Source organism: Dunckerocampus dactyliophorus, chromosome 9, assembly GCF_027744805.1.
Source record: "Dunckerocampus dactyliophorus isolate RoL2022-P2 chromosome 9, RoL_Ddac_1.1, whole genome shotgun sequence".
NCBI lineage: Eukaryota > Metazoa > Chordata > Actinopteri > Syngnathiformes > Syngnathidae > Dunckerocampus > Dunckerocampus dactyliophorus.
Window position 1 is genome coordinate 28973263 of NC_072827.1, and position 16554 is coordinate 28989816.

At 40.2% G+C, this 16554-nt stretch overlaps 1 protein-coding gene across 6 annotated transcripts; it reads right to left on the minus strand.

Annotated features, from left to right (window-relative positions):
- Positions 1-5908: 5908 nt before the first annotated feature.
- LOC129187902 (uncharacterized) lies at positions 5909-16417 on the minus strand. Of its 6 annotated transcripts, XM_054787701.1 has the most exons (12): positions 16332-16417; positions 16121-16166; positions 15858-15923; positions 15675-15706; positions 14762-15567; positions 14261-14458; positions 10528-10818; positions 8199-8447; positions 7242-7349; positions 7081-7137; positions 6836-6988; positions 5909-6771 (listed from the first exon to the last, which is right to left on the minus strand). In XM_054787701.1, exons 7-12 carry the CDS (start codon positions 10691-10693, stop codon positions 6167-6169), a joined length of 1338 nt encoding a protein of 445 aa, XP_054643676.1. In that variant the 5' UTR covers positions 10694-10818; positions 14261-14458; positions 14762-15567; positions 15675-15706; positions 15858-15923; positions 16121-16166; positions 16332-16417; the 3' UTR covers positions 5909-6166. The 6 variants fall into 6 exon arrangements, with proteins under 6 accessions (XP_054643676.1, XP_054643675.1, XP_054643678.1 ...); XM_054787700.1 differs by having other exon boundaries at positions 14261-15567; XM_054787703.1 differs by lacking the exons at positions 15675-15706; positions 15858-15923; positions 16121-16166; positions 16332-16417 and having other exon boundaries at positions 15507-15544.
- Positions 16418-16554: the final 137 nt, after the last annotated feature.

A 16554-nucleotide genomic window follows, 5' to 3' on the forward strand; every position in this document is an offset into this window, starting at 1 on the left:
AAACGTGCCTTTTTTTAATAATTGCTCCTGAACGTTTTCAGCGGTTCGGCCCTGCCCATGGGCCGGGCACCCCTGCTAATCTAAACCTCTATAAACAACTACTGTAACTAAGCAGAGTCAATTCGGTAAAAGAAAATACAAGGTCAGAGTTATCATTATATTTAGTTAGCATAAAGTAAGTAATCACGGTGTTTGATTTAACAACTGATATTGGTAGTGTACCATTTCGCAATATACAATACACAGTATCAGTATATGGAGCTCTGTTTTACTTGGTAAGAAAATGCATGGCATCGCCCATCACTAAGACACCTGCTTCAAATGAACGCCTGGTACTCTCCGCACCTGAATTCAGTATTCAAATACAGTTGCCTCTCAAGCTTAGCAGTGGAACTTGTAATTTTTGTGCGCTGTCAAAGAAAGCCCTGCATAAATTTAGAGCAACACTCTAACAAACACAGGAAGGTATTTCTCGTTGAGGTTAAGGTTGTGTTTGTTGTGAAAAACAACTGCGATCCACGAGGAATGTGATTGTACACAGAGGAAGGCAACACATACGGAGCAAGACAGCGGGAGATCAGTGACAGCACCGTTGGATGACATAACCCAGCGAGCTGCTCCCCTCTGGTGGTCTCGCCATCCACCCAAGTCCAAGTTGAAAGGAGTGAATTCTTGCTTGGATTGGCTTTAATCTTCCCACCAGACAATATACGAGTGTTTTTTTCCATCATGCCACGAGAGAATTTATTGCACGGGCCTCTGCAAGTGCATGGGCGAGGAGGGTAAGTCAGCGCGGCCCGCTGACAGGCAGCTTGTTCGAATAAAGAACTGACAAGCCTCTTATGTACGCAACTCAACTGCTGACACAAGACCATGACAACAGAAAACACAAAACAATTTGGCTCCCATTGATTCTCGGAAACGGACTGTCCATGGTGCTTAAAGAACAATTTGTAAAAGCAACAAAAATGATTGCTTCAAGCCTGAAAACCATGTTGGAATTCATGTTTTCCAACAATAAACCGCATCTCTCTAGTGCCGGCAGCACTCATGCAGAGCGCCCCCCCAGACCATGATGCGATCGCCACCATTATCATGGTGCTGGCTTGTGTTGTATGCTGTTAATACAGTAATGGTGTGTTGAGTCATTTTCAGTGGATAGGAAATCTATACTGCTGTACAAGTTGCACGCTGACTACTCTAACGTACAGTAGTGTGTTCACTTATGCCAGGGGTGTCCAAACTTTTGCCAGCGAGGGCCACATCCTGAAAAATGAAAGGGCCACCTTGATATTATACTTGTATAAAGCAACACATGTACTGTAAATACAGGATGCTAAGAAGTATACTGTATACAGTATTTACAGAAAAAGCTGCATCTCAGCTTTTTGATATAGGTAAAAAAAAAAGTGTATTATAAGTATGAACTTCGGCCTATGCTCTCTTTTCTCTCTTTTTTCCAGTTTTGCTGTTGCTGTTGTTTTTTTTTATTTTCCAAATATATTAAATAATCTTTGCACATTTTCATCTGATAATATTATGACTTTATTCTCATAGTATTAGAACTTTTTCCCTACCTAATTTCCAAAGATTTACAACTTTATTTTGTTTTGTGTGTTTCTCATAATATTATGACTTTTTTATTCATTTATTTATTTATATTTCAACTTTAAATGACTTAAATGACATTATTGTTCCTAATAATATTATGAGTTTATTCTCATAAAATTGTGACCTTTCTTGAGGCAGAATACAGATTTTTTCTTAATGTTTTGAATTTATTCTCAGAAAATTACAGCTGTTTTTTATTATTTATATTATTTCTGCTGTTGTTATTGTTTTTTAATTTTCCAAATGTGTAAACTTTTTGCTTGTAAATGTTCTTCTCGTAATTATGACCTTATTTCTATAAAATTTTGACCTTATGCCCATAATATTAGAATTTTTGCCCCTCCAACTTTATTTTGTTTTGTTTGTTTCTCCTAACGACTTTGCCTTTTCTTTAATATTTCAACTTTATGCTACTAAAATGTCGTTCTTGTCAAACTATTTCTCACTAAATGCTACTTTTTTCTTTTAATATTTTGACTTTATTCTTGTAAAAAAAAAAATACTGCTGATGCATCCAGTTTTGCTGTTATTGTCTCTTTTCCTTGTCTTATTAAATTATATTTTTAGTATATTCTGCTGGCCAATTAAAATAACACAGTTTGGACACCCCTTTCTTAAAACGAGAAGTGTGACTGTGAGACACAGCCAAGGCCACAAGCCTGAAAACCTGATTAAAGTACAACAAATAGCCTTTAAAAAGCTCAATATCTCATTTCAATAAACACAATACTTAAACATCCTAAATGATAGGCTTAAATGATAATAAAATAATAAAAGACGCTACGCTTTACAAACTGCTAGACAAACTGACTCGTTGTACTTCCTACTTCCTGTACAAACAGGAAGTGAACCAATCAGCCTACAAAATGGCATAAAACAAATTAGCTTTGGAAGGGAAAACGCAAACAAACAAATGAAGGACAGTGCCCAAGTTGAGTGACAACATTACAACATTAAAACGAGCAACAAGAAGATGTGATTGAAGAAGGTAACTGTTTCTTAAATGTTCAGTGCTAACAATGCTTACCTGCTAGCTAACGCTAGTTCAGAGTGGAGCTTTATTATACTCCAAGCATTGCTGACGCAACGCTTGTATTTTGTCCTGTTTATGTTGTGATGGTGTTCCTAGCTTAGCTGCTGTCTTGGTACATGCCAGCGATGTATCATAGTTAGTTTCACTCAATTTATAATGTAAGTTAGTACACAATGAGCTGGACATAAATATATAGTCATAAAAAATAAACAGCCAGGAAGTTGTTCTTGTGTGTTCTCCTGTTGTAATAATGAAAAAAAGACGAACATCAGTCTGCCATTTACTCCTATTATAAAACCCCAGTAATGACTTTCAACAGAGGGCCGTTATTGCCACAGAAAGGGATATTATTCCAGTATATACTTTCTCCACTATACCAATCCTTCCACATAATTACGTTGGGCGCTGTGCGTGTCGTGTCGCACGTTAGTGGGGCTCATGGAAGAACAGTATTCACTTGTTATTAATTGATTTGTCTCGGCTAACCCAAGTCTGGTCTCCCGAGGCTTCCTTAGAGCAGCAGTGCCAAGACTCTGCCCTTAAGTCTGCATAAAAATAAATGAGGAGTTAGGACCCCACGAGAGGGCAATTTAAAGGAGGCAGGATGCTAATCAAAATGGTATGAAATCGGTATGGAGGGTAGCCCATTTTTCTTGATTTGCTTCCCCTGTTTGTGCAACAAGGCCATGAAGGAGCGCCGCTATCGGAGGGGAAATGTACAGTACATGAAGACTAATTACTACATAGCTACTGTGTAGCCATGTGATGACGAGAGGCTAATAGCCATACTTACCTATCTAACAAAAGTAACATCACATTTCAGCAGCCATTTTTCCTCAAGGGGCAACAGACACAACAGTATGAATATACTTTAGAGTAGTCACTGTACATATTGTATAGCAGTATACTGTAGATTTACTGTCCTATGAAAATGACTCAACACATATTCATTATTGTCTAAATTGCTGGCAACACAAGTGAGTAAACCTCACAGTGTCCACCATTGTTATCTAGCACCGCCTTTAGCCTCTTGGGCATGGAATTCACCATTGCACAGGTTGTTGCTGGAATCCTCTTCCGCTCCTCCGTGACATGACATTTATGGTGGAGCTGATGGATGTTACGATACCTTCCTTCCCTTTGAGGATGCCCCACAGGTGCACAACTCAGTTAGGTCTGGAGGCGACATACTGTAATTAACCTTCAGGTTCCTCAGCAGTAACACGTTTCACCCTGGGCTAGCCATCCGCTCCACTGTTAAGGTTTGAGGTTCACCAGCATACAGTACATCTGCACAGCCAGTTGTCATCTTGGAGGTGTGTTTGCGCTCCTTATCGTCTTGGAAAAACTGCTCCACGATGTCACTGTACATGTTGGAATCCACGTTTCCCCCCAGTGAACCTCTACTCCCCCAGTGCCAGCAGCATGCATGCAGCTACTACCACCATACTTGACATACAGACCGGTGTTGGACAAAGCTGCGTTCTACTGAAGGAGTCCGTACGAGCCCTCCTGCTGGGTCTCAGTGGAACCACATTGTGACCCTCAACTGAAGAGCCACAAATAATTCAATCCTCCAATATTCCCTCGGTATTTGTTGTGACCACAGAAACATGATAGCGTTCATGCCGCGCTCATGCCCTGAACCCTCAGGTCAGGTGGTAGCAGATCACAGACTCCTCTGTGACTCCGGGGTTAAAGTAATCATGCGTGACTTTCCCCACGCGGGCGGGCCTTTCCCTGAGAATCTGCCGCGGCCTGTCAGGCAGCAGTGGGTGAACCTGCGTTATTTACATGTAGATGTCACTTTGTTGGCAGTACTACTACTTGTATCTCCAGTGGCGAAGTGCAGGTAAACTCCCTTTTAATCACCCAGGGGCATGATGAGGCTTGTTTGCATGTCAATTGCACCTATTTGTGTTTGCTCTTATGCGTTTATAAACTGAGGAATAGATTTTTAAACCTCTTAGATATAAGAGATTTGTTTTTAAAGACATTGCTGTTCTGGAACTAGAGCGTTTGTCATGACGACACGCAGATAAACACTGCCCCCTACTGACAAAAGAATATTCTTACAATTTTTTTGTTTTTTCTTTATAGTTTTTTCTGTAATTTTAACAATGTTTGCAGCTGCTAAAATTTATCAGAAACTATTTTGGTATTTGACTAATTATTTTTTTATGTACAAATGTAAATATCCGCTGATTACAACCTCTCAAATGTGAACATGTCCTGAATCATCCGTGAAAGCAGCCCCATTATCTTTGTGTTTTTAGGTAATACAAGATATTCACACGCAATTTTCCCATTGTTGATGATTTTCGGGGGGACTTTTGGGCCGATACAAACTGAGCTGCGGGCCGCACTTTGTACACGCCTGATCTAGGGTAAATGTGTCCAAACTCTTTCCAGCGAGGGCTGCATAGGGAATAGTCAATTTTGATACTTTTGTTTAGTAAAAAGGCTAAAAAAAAAAAAAAAAGTATACGTATTTAAAGACACAACTTTGTCTGAACTTTTTGTTATTGGTGATAAAGCCTATTATTAATTATTAATACCAACATTTCAGCTTTTGCTCCCTTTTCCCATTGTTGCTGTTTTTTTGGGTAGTGGGGGCGGGGTGTTTCAATTTCTACAGTAGGGCTCACCAACGTGGTGCCCGCAGGCACCAGGTAGCCCCCCACGACCACATGAGGTGCCCACCAGCCTGCTTTTCATTCAGGTTTTCAATTAATAATGAAAGAACAGTAGAAAGAAATGCATTGTGAAATACAAAATGTGAGTTGTGGACACCAGCATTTTGTTCATGTTCTGGTAAAACAAGCATATTCGCTTTGTTTGGGTTTAAAATAAGCTCTGAAAATAAATGTTACAAAAATGAGTAGCTCTTGGCCATTTTCATTTTGTAAAAGTAGCTCTCACAAGGAAAAACGTTGGTGACCCCTGCTCTACAGCATGCCGCAGGCCAATAGAAACCTAACTGCAGGGCCCCAAATGGACCCCGGGGCCACACCCCTAGTCTGGGGCATAACCGATTACTCAATTCATCGACAAAGACAAAAAACAACAAAAAACAAAGTTCACTGTCATATTTTTAGCATGGGACCAAAGGTTGCACAGGAGAGAACATAAGCGTAATGTAAGGAGCAGCTTCTGTGACATACTGTATATGACGTAACTCAAAAAATCCAAACCTGCTTAGTTGAATCAATTATGAAATTAACTACAGTACATATGACAACTATGTGAAAGAAATAAGCATGTCTTTATTCCATTCAGTGCATAAAATGTGTATTTTTTGTATCAAAAGCTTTACATTAGTCCATTATGACACTATTATTCCATCATGTATGAGTCTCTGCTCACAGATTAGCGCACAATTTGAAATGTCATATTTCTAGTGGTTATTTGTCTTACTATCACTCATACCGTGTTCACGATCGGCTCAGTTGGCTTGATGTGATCAAATCAACATTCCCCCCAAATACAAACTTGGTAAAAACAGTGTTTCCAGTGGCAAAATTAGCAATCTTGATTTGTTTTTCTTGGCGTGTCAGACAGAGAATCGTGAGAGGCGACGCCAGTCTCACTCTGAGCCTCATCTGCTGTCCCTTTGTCATCTTCGTGATCGGACTGTGTTTCATCCTCAGAGGCCGACGTGATCCTTTCCTGCTGGTCCTCGCCTCTGGTTGCCGTGCTTAAAACTGGTTCCTGTCCAGCGGCTGCTTCTTCTTCTGAACCTCTCTCGTCGTTGGAGGGCCTCTCACCTGCAGGTGAGTCACCTTCTTCGCTGGAGGTGAGCGGCTGAGATTCAGTGTTATCCTCAAGTTCAGGGGCAGTGTTCACGTCTGAGGTTGCCATGCTTAAAGCTGGTTCCTGCTCAGCTGCTGCTGTGGCGGCTGCTTCTTCTGAACCTTTCTCCTCGTTGGAGGGTCTCTCACCTGCAGGTGATTCACCTTCTTCCCTGGAGTTGAGCTGCTGAGATTCAGTGTTATCCTCAAGTTCAGGGGTAGTGTTCACATCTGAGGAGGCCAAAGGGGAACGAAGTGGATCAGTGGATGAAGCAGTGAGGCCAATAGCTGCGTCCGACTCCACTCCCTCATCCCCCGTCAACTCCTTGTTCGACCCTAAAACACATAAAACAGCAGCCTAAAAAACACAAGTCATAAAGCAGAAGTTAACAAGCTTTACCATTTGAAGCGCTTGAGTCCATCTGTTTTTCACCGCCCTGAGTCGGATCAATCCAATCGCTTGGAATCAAAGGGCGAAGCCTCTGATTGGATGGAAGCGTGGATGCGCCGCCCAGGAAGTAAGTGGTTTCATCGCCCTGGCTTGAGCCTGAAACTTGTGACATTGAAACAAAAGCCCGTCAGGAGGCCATCTTAGCCTGGATTCACACCACATGGTTCGAGTGACGTGATTTTGAAGGATCGTACCATCTGCTGCACTTTGACGTCTTTTAAAAACCCCTTTCTTTGTATTTTCAAAACACGCTGCAAGAACGAACAGACAATCAGCAAAGTCTTGCAAGTTTTTTGTGTAAAAAAGTCAGGCTAAAACAGCAAAGGTGATGGACATGAGTGTATTTTCTTCCTACCTGAACCTCGAAGTCTTTTGCGGAACACGCAGGCCAAAATGATGAGAAGAATGACAACAGCAAAAATGACAGAGATGATGACAGTGAGAAGAGCAGCTGATCTTTTGTCTGCACAGAAATGCAAAACTCATACCAACTTCTCGGTCAAAATGACACGCAAATAATGCAAAATCACCATTTGAATAGTTCAGTTTCAACTCCCACTTCTGGCAGAGCTCAAGGCTTTATTTTAAGATGTGTTGCTTTTTTTTTTTTTTTTACAAAGCTATCCCCCCCATGAAGTGGTGGATATATCTGTACAGTATACAGGGGATGTGTTCAGCTTGCTAGCGGTGCATCAGGGGCTTCATGATGTCATGGTAACGCGAAACTTCAAACAAGTTATTTTCCATATTTTTCCCATGTTTGGTGCTCACAAACAGGCTCTAAGGCCGCATACTGTAAAGTGGCTCCCAGCACACTGACGATTCAGCATTCACCGCCCCGCAAATTTGCAGGTTTTTGGTCGAAAAATGTATTTGTAAACATTTTTGCCCCTGAAATTTGGCAGTGTTTTTCCGCAGAAAAGACTTTTCATTCTGGAGGGTTCTGGAGCTGAATTTAATCTAAGAATTCATCACTTACTGCAAATGCTGATCCAAAATCAGAGGAGAACATCAATGTCAAGCTAGAAGAACACTTATGGGCGTCTCAATTACTCGTGATTTTCGCCATTTGCAGGTGGTCCCAGGACGTAACCCCATGAATGGCAGGGATCTACTGTATTAGTGTTCGAACATCATTAAAAAGTCAATGGGGGCCTTTAATCAATTTCTTTAAATGTGAATTTTTAAAGGGGTCGGAAAATCTTCCCTTAATTGACGTCATGTTGTACTTTGTGAAACAGCAATCTACTTGAGACCACATTGCCTTTGCGCCATTCTGTCAGTTGATTTGATTCTTTTTGATCGTAATTACCCAGGAAGCAGTCCTTAGCAGTGAATGAAGCCGTTTCATTGGTCAGAGGGTTGCTGACATCACAACGATAAACTTGATCATCATCTTCATTCCTGACAGTTATTGTTAAATTTGGTCCAGTCTGCTGGTTTCCACGTGAGCTCCACCTAAAGTCCAATAAATGAGGGTGTTTGGACTTTGTCGAGCACACGAGCTTCGCCTGCTTTGTGTCACTCATCTCACAGGATATGCTGGGTGTGGCTACTTTGTCTGGAAACAAACAGACAGAATACAATTATTGTTGATCGGAAACTGGACAAATCCAAAACAAGTCTCTAGTGGTAATGGTTTAGTTTATTCCAAACATGCTTAAAGTTACGCTGAAGTGCAAGTCTCAGCAGTTACTGACGGTCTCATACAGAAAGTTGGTGGATTTGTGTATTAAGCGCATCATACAATTAACATTTTCAGAACATCGTAGCTGAAAGGCATGTCGTTCTATAATCACCTTTGTCTTATATCTTTGGCATTGTGTTGTTGTTAGGCCCTGTCACGATAATCGATAAATCGAACGATAAAAAAAAAACAGGTTGATAATTATGACGCCCTTGATAAATTGACATGTGCATGTATGAGTGTGTTTCATCTGCTCGTCTCTCTGTGCCACACGGGCCGGATGACAAGAGGGTTCACTCTGCATCTGTCTGTGCGCATTGGTTTTATAGAGAAGTGAACAGAGAGAGTGGGCCCTCATTTCATTCAGCCTGTTATTGGAGGTGAGGCTTCGAGTGAGTAGATACAGAGGGTTTAGCAGTGAGCTTAGTAAGCGCTGTTCGGTTTTAAACACGATGAACACTGTGAGCGCATGAACACGGACGACCGACACGGACAGTTTTCTCAACTCGGATAAAAAAAAAAAAAAAAACTACCGATGAAGGTGCCTCGGGCAGCGGAGCCTTTTCCCGACAGACAACGCTTACTGAGGCGTTTGGTCGGCAAATATAACCAAAACGCTCTCACAAACATTGCAAAAACTGGCAACTTCTGTGTCAAGCTAATGTCTCACACAGGTACACCGTACACTATACGTGAGTACCATCTAGTGGTTCAAATGTGAAGAACACCTCATGACAATTTCCTGAAAAAATGATGTAAAAAAAAAAATGTTACCGATAAAATCGATTATCAACGATAATTTGTAGCACAATTATCGACCAGCAAAATTTATCGTGACAGACCTAGTTGTTGTACATAGCGGTTAGCAGGGATGGACATTTGAATTCATTCCTTTGATCGAGCATGGTGTACAAAATTATTTTTCAACACTTTTTAGTAAGTGTCAGAGGACTCCAATAGTGTAGTGGAAGTATGTTAGAGGTGCAACGGTACAGGTAACCCACGGCACGGTCCGTATCTCGGTATTTGGTGTATGGTTTCCGTACGTTTTTTTTGTGCGTAAAAGAGAACAACTTGATTATTTTGGAATGATTTTTAAAATGAAGCATGGAAATGAAATTGCAATCTACTGGCAAGTAATTAAGTAAACAAATGTAAAGAATAAAAATATTGATATAGTGTACAGAAGAATTTAAGGACGTGAGGCCACTTTGATATTATAGATGCTAAACCAATCCAATGTAGGTCAGCATAAGCCATATATCCTTTGTGTTGTAGGTGACAAAGCAACTTAGTCCCCTGGGCCGCACTTTGGACACCCCTGGTTTACAGTGTTTCTTTTTTGGAAGGTGCAAGTGCAACATTAAGAGTTTGAACAGGGTGGTGATTATTTTATTTTTAGTGAAGTTCCAATAGTGCTCATACTGAACAATGGCAGCACACTGCTTTCATCTTCGGCACTTATTTGTGTCCATGTACGGGCCTAAGTGTTCAAAAACAGGTGCACCGCACCATGACATCGGGGCCAGGAGGTGGTTGGCCCAGCAGGCATGTAGCTGAGGAGATTCGCGCATCGCCGACACATACAGGTAAGGTCACACGGCTTTTGTCGCCTATATTCTCCGATATATATACTCTATCGACAAATGCCTTGCCTTTTCTTCTGCTTTTAGGCAGACTGTCCCTCTCTTGAAATATGTACAGTGTGTGAAATGGGATATTAAGTTGCGGGGAGGGCTTTCCGCCAGCGCATGCGCGCACACAGTGCAAAATGTACTGCAAAACTACAGGACAGATTGTCCCATGCAGGGCAGGCCTCCCAAAAGTATATTGTCCGAAATACTTGGAACACACTTTGTGTGTCTGTAGCGTTAATGCTCACAAGCTGTGTTTCTACGTGACGACACAAACTGCTATTTAGTGCAAAAACACACGGATAGAAAGGTAAAGTTACCTATGAGCTCCCATGTATACTGTGAACGATGCACCTGCTTGTATACGTTCACTTCCAGTTCGTAGTCCCCGCTGTCTTCATATGTGGTGTCCTTGATGGTGAGTTGTGCAGAAGCCCAGTCCAGAGTGATCCTGTTCTCGTATGGACGGAACACAAACTCCTCCATGCCATCAAAAAATACCACTTTTTTGCCATCGTGTTTCCACAGAATCACATCAGGTTGTCCAAATATGGATGGCAACAAGTTTATCTCCTGACCCTGGAGGGCATATTTCACAACCTGTGTAGAAACTGAAAGAGGGGTAAATAATTAAATATGCAGGAAAAAAAACATAAATACAGGAAGACAACGTCGACATTGGACAGAGTCATAACAGACGATAAAATAAGCTGGAAATCTCACATCAGAGAGAAAAAAATACGACCACAGGAAAAAATTACATTTAAAACATCGCTATGCACGCGCGACGCAAACACATTTTTGGCATATCAGTAAAATTATGGAACAAATGGTGTGAGGAACTGAAGCTGTCCTAACATGAGCCAGTTTAGGATACATAATACGGTGCTGAGAACCACAGCGTCTGATACCATTTTTCCGCAGTTCATTTGTTATTATTTAATAAAAGGATTACCCAACAGTTCTGTCAGTTTTTACTTTTTACTGTTATTTATCATACGTATCATTATACATGCGTATGTTTCAGTCAGTTTTTAGTCTTTACGTCACTGAATATATCTACTAGTTCTACAATTACACGTTCTTTATTCTATCTTACCCTACTAAAACACGTTAAACTCGGGAAGTAACTGCTGAGACATTGAGAAGAGGTATAATTAAATACGCAGTTTTTTCCCCCACTCTTTTTCGACTGACATGTTGAGTTGTGCAAGTGTAAACATGTGATGTACTTAGTACTTACTTTGGTGAGCATGGTCGAAATAAACTAGGCCATTATCATGATGTTATCAATACTGTGAGGTAAATTAAGTGTCATAAATAGTAATTGTACACTAAACTAGTGTATTACTTTGGACCCCTTGCGTATTGGGATTTCGAAGGGGCGGGGCACCATTTAGGAAACACTTTACATGAAAAACACTTTAGTTCTCCATCCTACAAAACATGTTAAAATGCTGTTGTACTCCCTCTGTGGTTTTCAGGACCGTGTAAACTAGAGGAAAATAACTTACCTAAACCGAAAGTACACACAAAACAGACGAGGGCGTGCTGGTTAGCCATTGGTGCAAATCCCAATCAAACTTTCACCACTCTTACTAAAATGTTCGATTATAATACGTTTTCACTGAACTCCAATGGACAGATTAATAGGCTAAAGCACGCCTGCAAAACAGCTGAAATGTTGTTTAAAATGGTCCAGCCCAGGTAAAGCGACACCTGAGTTGCTGAGCAGTCGATTTTCACAATAACAGCTGTACCTTGGGGTGACCGTTAAAAAAAATGTCAAGTAGTAGTAAATAGGTAATGCAAATGTTAAAATGTTAACACAAGTTGAAGTACATCTTTCCTGTCTCGCGCCAGGGCGTTTTCATTTTTATTTGGCGTTTATCGCTAGTTTAGTGCCGTATGTATTTTAGTTTGGAAAGTCCGGAACTTCCTAGTGCCAGGGTGGGTGGTGTGATGGTAAAGTTGTGTGCAATGGGAGACATCCATTCATCCATTTTCTGTATCACTTGGCTATGTGAGACGAAACACCCAACGTGTTCAGAGAGCATTAAACTCACAAATTCGCCCTTTCATCGTTTAGAATCATAAATAAACACGTCTTTCAGTCAGCATTGTATGTTGGTAAAGCCAACCAGGTATTTTTTTTTTTTTTTAGTATGGTTGATAAACATTGCCCTCTACTGGCAAAATACTATTCTTACAGTTGTTGGCTCACTGGAGTCTGGCGCCAGACTTGATCGCTGGAACACCAGGCTTTTATAGCATGTTTGAATTATCTCACAATAGGCACAATAATCCCAAATAAAAACATGGGCTACTGTTGCAACACACACCAAGCTAAAACTCAACTGTGAACGCCACTGAACTCTATACTACTGGAAGGGGCGTCACGGCTGACCGCATGAAGCCATTGGTCGGCCATCTTGCTTCACCCCCCCCCAAAAAAAGCACGCACATCTTCACTACATTTATGGTTCGGTATAAAAAATTTACACGAATTAACAAAAATTACATTGAAACAGTAAATTTACTAGACCCAAATCTCAAAATTTCCCTCCAGCTTAAAGGTTTTTCCTACCTCTATGGTCTGACATTACAATGCATAACAACTCAATTTTAGTGTTCACAAGATATTTGTTATAAAGGATCTACGTAGTATCAAAGTGAAATGCAACACATAGCTTTAGAAGATGATCAGGAAAGTCAAATATTGTTGGAACTGTATTTTGTCGCAATCTAACAGTCTGGTCGGTCCTGTCGAAGTTCTCCTTGGTGAAATGACAGAGTTGCAATCTGGCTGCAGGAATCCACCTGTCTACCCATTGCTTTAGAAGTTGAGCGTTGCAGTGTGGAAATCTAAAAAAGGAGAATAAGGGGTCATTTACAACTACTTAGATGAAAAGATGCTTACAGATTTAAAGTATAAATTTTTTTTAACTATTTTTATTATTTATAAGCATTTACTTACCTATGAAATGTAAGTCCTGTATCGTGATTTTCACGAGTATCACGATTTGTGCAATTAATAGCAGCACAAGACGGCATCTCGAACTCCTCGTAGGCTTTCTTGTTTTGGGTGAAACAACATGGCGACTTCTATACTTCCGGTGCCGTCAGGCCTCCAATGCGCAGCAAGCGATCGGGGCCATTCCAGTAGTTGAGTTCAGTGGCGAACACCCAACATCACTTCCTGTCTGTCCTACCACTCACTTCCTCGAGGAAATATTTTATTTCTAGCAACAAGAGAAAGTCTTATTTACTCTTATGTCTACTAACAGTGTAAAAGGTGTTATTTCTTCTTTAGAGGGCTCTAATGTTTAAATAAAAAAAAAAAAATTCAGAAGGCTGTGAACAGGTTCTCGATGTTCAACTACAAAAATATTCCATTTATCAATATGAAGTCCTACTTTACGGAAACTCACTTGTCACTTAACGATAAACAAGGGATTACTGAACTCACCAGTGATGTCAATGTCTTCTCAGTCAGCCATTGTGGCCTTAACTTGGTAGCTTTGATCAGCCATTCAGAGGACGGGAAAATTCTGACATTATTGTAGGGGGGGCTGTGAGGTGAATCTAAACTCTGCCCCATTGCTGACAGTGTTTCTTGATTTTAAAAGGCCAGGGGTATCTCAGATTGCCATGGCAACACGTTGAAGCTAAAATCCGGTAGGACAAAAAAAATCTTAACCTACACATACACTACTGGAAACAGTGCAACCAAGGTGCACACGAATAAAGATAAACTGTTGGGAATAAATGAATACAGTTTCATGGAACAAATACTAGAATTTAAGTTGTAAATGTAGGTCAGTGTTTGATAGTGCTTTGACCGCGCACCACTGTCACATACGCATTTCATCCTCTACCCCTTACAAAATCCCTCCAAACGCCACCGACTTTCTGCCAAAACATTAAAATGATAGTGTTTTAAATGGGAATTCAAGAGGATTTTTAAATAATAAAAAAAAACAATGTCATGCATAAAAACACTTTAGGTAACATTGATAATATTAACTTTACATTCATTTACTCAAAGCTTACCTGCCTTGCTTCATCCTGATCCATTTGTTCTGTTGGGTTCCTCTTTCCTGTGGCCTAAAGGATAAATTGTCAAACCTGATGAATGGGATGTAGCAGGCAGGAGTGGAGACTCATCACCAACTCGCGATAACTGGGGTGAAGCTGAGGATAGTGGAGTCTGCATAGAGAAGGATGCTTCATCTCCAAATGCATCTTCCTCTACAAAACAGTACAAACTGTGAGGATTCCAATATGCGGAGTCACAGTATCCGTGTAAAAAAAGTTTTAAATAATGGTGTCCACACAGGGAAAGATACGAAACATGAGAATGAAGAAAAAAGTAAAAACAAAAAACACCTCCCGGACCTCGTCACGGGGAAAATAAAAAAAATATCAAGAACATTGCTAACATGGGAAAATAGCAGGGAAAAACGGAACGAAAAGAGCTGCACAAAAAGGTGGCAAGAAAACTAAAAACACTGCTGAATAATCAAGCAGGCACGAAAACAGAAAAACACTCACCGCAAATGGTGGTAACAGGATAGCAATGACAGAACTAGGCAGGAAATACAAGGACCAGAAAGTAGCTATGCACAGGGACAGGTGCTACGACGAGCAGGTGAGTAGTGAATATCTGGCAACAATCTGACAGTAGAGACGCGTCTGACTGCCGTATATAAAGGCCACTGGCTGCAGGTGTGAGTAATTAGGCTTTCAGCAGGCTCAGGAGGTGTACTGCAACAGATCACAGGCAGAGGGCAGAAAAGCAGTACACAGAACATGACACAAACCCTAATTAGTACTAAAATAAAACAAAAAATAATTTTAGGGAATTTTAACCTATGAAAAAGGGGCTAAAAATTTAATATCAAATGAAAAAAATACACAAAATTACAGTAGTAAATGAGGAACAAACCTACCTAACCACTACTCATTAGTTCACTAGTTTCTTAGTAACTACTCTAAATGTATGTGTTTTAGTTCCTCAGTAATTACTATGTTCATTAGTTCCTCATTAATGCTTCATTATATCCTCAGTTGCTACTGTAAAGTGATGTGCCTTAGCCATTAGTTCCTCATTAGTTCATCACTAACTACTGTATTTTTGTGTACCTTTATTGTAAAGTGAGACTGAAAATACATTTTTAGGCCTCAAAGATCATGATGATAATATCTCATTTGGACAAACCAGGGTACCTTTTGGGGTCCACACTGCCTGTGATATCTAAACAACCTCATGCATTTTCACATGTTTTCACATCCTTACCTGTCACTGAACTGTACTGAACAAAACACCTGACAAGCTCATCAAGGACATCTCCATCCACCTTTGAGAATAAGAATAAATTAAATAATATAAAAAAAAACTAAAAATAATAAAATAAATATACAGTTGCAGGGCTTATGCCTTGCTAAAAAAAATAAAAGGTATTACTTATCACATGAATGTTGAGACTTAAATGTTTGCTGTGAATCAAGAAGAATACAGATGCATCATTCTCAAAAAAAGTGTAGTTTACGTAAAACACATGCCTGACAATTAGTTTTAAGTTAAAGTAACAATTACATTTACCCAACCTTGACATCTTGTACAGCAGGGGTCTCAAAATCAATGTACCTGGGGGCCGCTGGAGGCAGAGTCTGGGTGAGGCTGGGCCGCATCAGGATTTCCTCAACAAAAGCTCTGATAAAAACATTCCAATGTTCTCAAATATCTTTATTTTTTAACACAAAATAAGATGAACAAAATCAAGAATAAGAAAATAAACCAACCAATCAGTAATAAATAAAATGTATTTATTACTGATTGGTTGCGAGTTAGCCATTAGCTCATTAAAAAGGAAGACAGTATAATGAAGATATAACGTAGCGTTCACTTACTTTGCCAAATGTTGCACAGGCAGTGCCAACTCAGCTCACAGCAACACTACATAGAAAATATAACTTAGCAAAAACACCAGCTAACATTAGCAAAGGTTTTGGGTGAAAACAGCTGCCTCAGTTTATTAGTCTTAAATATCACACCAAAGGCTAACGTTTTTTATGTGTAAGCATCCAGGTAGTTAGTTCTTCTATTTAAATGTTTACTTACCTACTGATGCAAAATGATTCCTAATTGTCAACTTCTTCCAGCTGCTTCTCATTTCAGCAACGTGAAGTGAGGGGTGGCGTCTAAAGGAAACGTGCGTGCGTGGAGCTTAAGACGCTTTAACACTGTTAGGTGTTAAATGGAGTGTGGAAGTGTTGCATGTCTTTATTGTGACATTAACAACATTTGAACATTTTCAACACTCCATTTTATCTACAACATTTTC

Bases quoted from the DNA above. Each gene is read 5' to 3' on its own strand.
- LOC129187902 (XM_054787698.1), bottom strand. From the start codon at position 11,770: ATGGCTAACCAGCACGCCCTCGTCTGTTTTGTGTGTACTTTCGGTTTA. The intron at 8,448-10,527 runs GTAACTTTACCT...GTTTGTTTCCAG, and splicing joins GTATACATGGGAGCTCATAG to ACAAAGTAGCCACACCCAGC. The intron at 7,350-8,198 runs GTAATTACGATC...ATTTCTGTGCAG, and splicing joins TGCTAAGGACTGCTTCCTGG to ACAAAAGATCAGCTGCTCTT.